Source organism: Myotis lucifugus, unplaced genomic scaffold, assembly GCF_000147115.1.
Source record: "Myotis lucifugus unplaced genomic scaffold, Myoluc2.0 scaffold_10894, whole genome shotgun sequence".
In the NCBI taxonomy this organism is placed as follows: Eukaryota; Metazoa; Chordata; class Mammalia; order Chiroptera; family Vespertilionidae; genus Myotis; species Myotis lucifugus.
In genome coordinates, this window is record NW_005881942.1 from 116 (window position 1) to 5,478 (window position 5,363).

Consider the following 5,363-nt stretch of genomic DNA (forward strand, 5'->3'; position numbering starts at 1 on the left):
TGGTCCTGTCCTCCCCTGACCCTGGCCCCAGTCTGACCCCGCACCCTAGCCTGGTCCTGTCCTCAGCTGACCCTGGCCCCAGTCTGACCCCTCACCCCAGTCTGGTCCTGTCCTCCCCTGACCCTGGCCCCAGTCTGACCCCGCACCCTAGCCTGGTCCTGTCCTCAGCTGACCCTGGCCCCAGTCTGACCCCGCACCCCAGCCTGGTCCTGTCCTCCCCTGACCCTGGCCCCAGTCTGACCCCGCACCCCAGCCTGGTCCTGTCCTCCCCTGACCCTGGCCCCAGAATGAGCACCCCTCCCCCTATTGCAGCTCTCAGGCCTCCCTGGGACAGGCTCCTTGTTACCCAGGTGCTCCGGGTGGGTGTGGGGTGAGGGGTCAGCAGTGGCCAGGCCTGTGGTCCCAGCTGTGCCTTCTGCAGGTGTGTCTCATCGGGGACTGTGTGGGGGGCCTCCTGGCCTTTGATGCCATCTGCTACAGTGCGGGGCCCTCGGGCGACAGCCCTGGCAGCAGCAGCCGGAAGGGGAGCATCAGCAGCACCCAGGTGCGGGCCAGGGGGTGGGCATGGTGGAGGGGTCTGTCCTGGGGAGCAGGGGCCTCTCTGAGGGCAGGACTGTTAACCCTTGACACATGCACCACGAAATCCAGGTCACAAAGTATATACTGTATCTCAATCTCACAGGAGTAGCAAGCGATTACTACCACAGGGGAGGAAACGGAGGCCCCGGGGGGCTAATTTGGGGTCGGGTCCCCAGGTAGCTGCCCCGAGTCCCACTAACTCGCCAATCCCTTTGGGGGCAGGAGACAGCCCTGTGACTAAAATCCCACCACGACTGGATGGCGGCTTTCATGCTTCTTTTGGAAGATGCGCTGCCTCTCACGTCTAGGAGAGAGGGGTTCCTTGTGGGTGGGGAGGAGGGGGGGGCCCAGAGTCCCCAGTGACTGCGGTGTCCTCCTGCCCTCTCCTCGGTCCCACAGGACACCCTGGGGGTTGAAGAAGAATGCAATCTGGCCGGCAGCAGCGGCTCAGCAAAAGCAGCATTGACATCTCCAGCGTGTTGGAGGACGAGGAGCCCAAGAGGCCGTTGCCACGGAAACAGAGCGATTCCTCCACCTATGACTGCGAGGCCATCACCCAGCATCATGCCTTCCTATCAAGGTAACCATTCCCTGCGTCCCATCTTCCTTCGGCAAAGCACCCGGAGCAGAGAGCACCTCGGCTTAGCGTCCAAGGGGTGGCTCAGGACCAGTCCTGGGGTGGCTTGGGGCCCGGAGTCCAGCCTGAGCCCAAGGCTGTTCCCCATGGGCCCTGGGCTGAGACCCTGGGCTCTGGACTCTGCCTCTGCTCCACCCCAGCTTTCAGGGGGAGGGGACAAGCAGCCGCACATCCCCGAGCCTCAGGCTCATCTTCTGCAACATGGCAAATGCGGCCCAGCCTACTTTCCTGGCGGTTTTCAGAATCTGGTGTGTGTTTTGTGAGCGACTCCAGGCGTGTGTTCTCACTGTTTCTCAGACGAGGCAGTAGAGGCCACGTCAGTCAGGGGGGTTCCTGGGGCCACACAGCCAGGGACGAGAGCTGGGCTCGGCCCTGGTTCCCCAGCCCCCGGTACCCAGCACCCTTTCCTCGTCGGTGCCAGGGCCCCCATGGAGCCGCCCACCCTTTAACCTTCTAGAAGGGTCGTGGTCATCGACACCGGCTAACTGAACTATCTGCACGTTGTTCAGGATACATACAAGTAGGTATTGAGCATAGACCCGCATCGGAAGGAACGCCTCTTCTCTTTCTCCTCAATTCTTTCCTCTGTCGCTCCCTCCTTTCTTACCTGAGTGATAAGTAGCACGAGGCCAGCTCAGCATTTGGGAAAGAGACCACCTCACCACCCAGAGGGAACCACGCTAATGCTTTGGTGTTATTTTCGTTCAGTATATATATTTTTTTTACATGCTTTGCAATTAGTGTTACTTTAAAAAAAACCCCACACACACCTACCCTTATAGTGTGATTTTTTTCCCCTGTATAATTAAAAATACTTGGTAGAGCCCTAGCTCAGTGGATAGAGTGTCGGTCTGTGGACTGAAGGGTCCTGGTTCGATTCCGGTCAAGGGCACATGCCCAGATTGCGGGCTCGATCCCCATTGGGGGGCGTGCAGGAGGCAGCCGATCAGTGATTCTCTGTCATCATTGATGTTTCTATCTCTCTCTCCCTCTCCCTTTCTCTCTGAAATCAATAAAAATATTTTTTAAAAAATAATAAAAAGTAAAAATACTTGGTAGATGGCCTTAACAATATTTTACTGAGTAAACGGACACATTTACTTAATCCCAGTCATTGGACGCTTTGGCTTTTTCCAATTCTTCAAAATTATAAATAGCGCCCTGGTGAGGACCTTCGTGCATCAACATTCATGTGCATATTAGGGCTATTTTGTTTGCATGCATTCCTGAAGGAGGAATTATTAGGTCAGAGGCGCTGCATAGTTAAATCTCTGGCCATTTAAAGCACCTCCGACAGACGATTCTTTAAGAGAAAAGCAGTTCTGTTTCAAGTCTGAGCTGCAAGGTACAATCTCCACATTTCTGGTTCATCCTTGAAAAATCCTTTAAGAAAACCCCGCATTTGAAGAGTGACAAGAAGTTGGAGGCTCTCGGTAGCTGGTCCGACGATGCAGCCAGCTTTTCCCTCCGGTGCAGGGACAGATGGCTGCTTCTTTGGCAATTAAGTAGTTGGCGGGTGTTTAGGGACCACGCTGTACATGGAAGACGTATTGTTGAACGCCAGTCATCGTCCTCACGGCGAGATGCTCACACCGCCCGAGGCAGAGGCGTGCGGCGTGCGGGACCCTCGCTCACACCCCGTTCCAACTGTGATTCCTAAAAGTCCCTTTCTCCTCCAACTGGAGTATGTCAGTCGAATCTGCGTTCTATTCATCGATTCATCAATCACGTCATCCCACGGGATTGTCTTAAACGCGAGGCCGCCAGCTGGAAGGTCAGGGAGGGCCCAGTTTTCCTGCCCTTCCCGGGCAGCCTGCTCTGGGCCTGGGGCTAAACATCAACTCGGACTCTTTGGGGGCACTGGGTGCCTGGGATGCGAGTGATTGGAATTCCGTGTCTGGCCGTTTTCTCTTTAAGCTCTGCTTCCTCTGCAGGCGGGCGGGGAGGGAAGCCGGAGCTGTGTGCATCTGTGTCTGCGGGTTGCCTGGAACATGAGTTACAACGAGAGCCCTAATCTGGCAGGACTGACACCGCCCAGCTGGTCTGTGTAGTGACTGGCTGGGCTTCTCGGGTAGCTGGGGCCGGGATTCAGTGTGGCATCACAGACCCTGCCAGCGCGTGGGACACTTAGTGGGCCCAGGTCCTCGGCCAGTTGCAGTGGATCGAGTTTCATTGGCCGCGCGGATTTGTTTAGGTGTCGTCTGTGGCTGCTCGCCCTGCTACACGGCGGAGTTAAGTAGATGTGATGGAGACCATATGGCCCTCAAAGTCTAAAATATTTACCATCTGGCCCTTTACGGAAAGAGTGGGCCGATGACCCCTGCCTTCGCCAAATGTTGGCCAGGCCTCCGTGGCCAATGCTGAGAGGTTGCCAGCTTGTGTTGATGGCGTCCAGCGCGTGGACTCTGGTTCTGGGCCCGGCCCCAGAGATGGAGGGCTGGGCTCTCCGTACCCAGACCTCAAGCTGCCCTGCTGAGCGGATGCTTCCCTTCCACGGCCCTTCCCTAACCCGCCGCCTCTGTCTCCCCGCTCCCCAGCATCCACTCGAGCATGCTGAAGGATGAGGCCGAGCCCCCTGCGGTCAGCCTGGGCCGCTTGGACTTCGACGTGTCTGACTTCTTCCTCTTCGGCTCGCCCCTCGGCCTGGTCCTGGCCATGCGGAGGACGGTGCTGCCCGCGCTGGACGGTGGGTGTGGCACAGCCTGGGGCTGAGATGCCTTTGTGTCACTAGCCCACTGTGTCAGGGCCTCAAGTTGGGGAGAGTGGGGCGTCGGGGGCAGGGGGAGGGTGGGTCACAGAGTTGGGGTAGGTGGACAGAGAAGAAGGAGGAGGTGGAGGGGGAGGGGAGAGGAAGAATGGGGGGGTCGTTTCGCAGATGGAGCAAAGGTGAGGCAGCCTCTGGTGGGTCTCACTGTCCTTGTCACATGCCCCTGGCTGACCTGCGGGCCTGTTGTTCAGTTGTCATGCTCTGTGGGAAGAGAAACCATCACTAGTTACCCTATGGCCCCCACCCTCTCCTTCCCCAGTGCCCAGGTAGGCCCACTGCAGCCAGGCCCGCCTCGGTGCCTTTGCTCATGTCACAGCCTTGAATGCCGTCCTCATTCCTCTGAAATACACACCCAGGTGGTTTTCACCGGCAGGTGGCTAAGCCATGATTCTGAGGATGCAAGAGGCTGGAGGCACCTTGCAGATGCACATACCAGGGCTTCTCAAACTTCTTTTGTCCCAGAGCTCACTGACGACCTACAGTACAGAACAGAGAAACAGGGCGGGGCTCTGCATGACGTGGGGAGAGAGAGGAGGCGGGACCCCACAGCTGCCCTGATGTCACTAAGGTACCCTAAGGCTCCCTGGACGTGGTCAGTCCAGTCCCCTGACATAGAGGGACAGGGAGACGCACGGAGGAGAAGGAGGCCTCAGTGGAGACACCTGCTGGTCTGTGAGAGAAGTGTACTGCCGGCTCTGGCAAACCAAGAACTACCACCAGGCTAGGAGTTGGGTGGGGGCTGGAGGAAGGGCAGCTGACCCTGAGGAAAAGAGCCTGGGTTGGCTGCATAGGTCAGGTAGCCACTAAGTGAAAGCTGAAGAACTGAAAGGGGTCTGGCCAGCGGAGCAGAGGGAAAAGGGCCTGCTGGGAGGAGGGCAGCTTGAGCCAAGGCCCAGAGAAAGCTAGCCTGCTGGGGCGTTTCACATGGCCACCGTGGTGCAGTCTGGGTGCCTACAGCAGCGCTCCCAGGTGGGACCGATGGGCAAGGCCTTGAATGCCAAACTGAACATGTGGCTTTGATGCTGGTGGCGGCAGGGAGCCATGCATTTCTTGAGCAGAGGAGCAGGCTACGCACAGCTGCACTCAGGGAAGCCTTCCAGGGCCGAGTGAGCGGGGACCAGCAAGGGGCTCCCTGTGTTGCTCCCAGGACTCCAGGTGCGTCCAGCCTGCAGCCAGGTCTACAGCTTCTTCCACTGCGCAGACCCCTCCGCCTCACGGCTTGAGCCGCTGCTGGAGCCCAAGTTCCACCTGGTGCCGCCCGTCAGCGTGCCCCGCTACCAGAGGTTCCCGCTGGGCGATGGACAGTCCCTCCTCCTCGGTAGGCTCCTGGGGGGGGGGGGGGGGGGGGGAGTGTGTGCTGAGCCAGAGGCTGGGCCCAAG

At 58.5% G+C, this 5,363-nt stretch overlaps 1 protein-coding gene across 1 annotated transcript; it reads left to right on the forward strand.

Annotated features, from left to right (window-relative positions):
- Nucleotides 1-421: 421 nt before the first annotated feature.
- Nucleotides 422-5,301, forward strand: LOC102430418 (membrane-associated phosphatidylinositol transfer protein 3-like; the record flags this gene model as incomplete). Its single annotated transcript, XM_006109519.1, has 4 exons — nucleotides 422-544; nucleotides 1,020-1,159; nucleotides 3,754-3,902; nucleotides 5,131-5,301. Coding segments are annotated over 4 exons (583 nt in total), but the record flags the coding sequence as incomplete, so codon positions are not given.
- Between the last annotated feature and the right edge of the window lie 62 nt (nucleotides 5,302-5,363).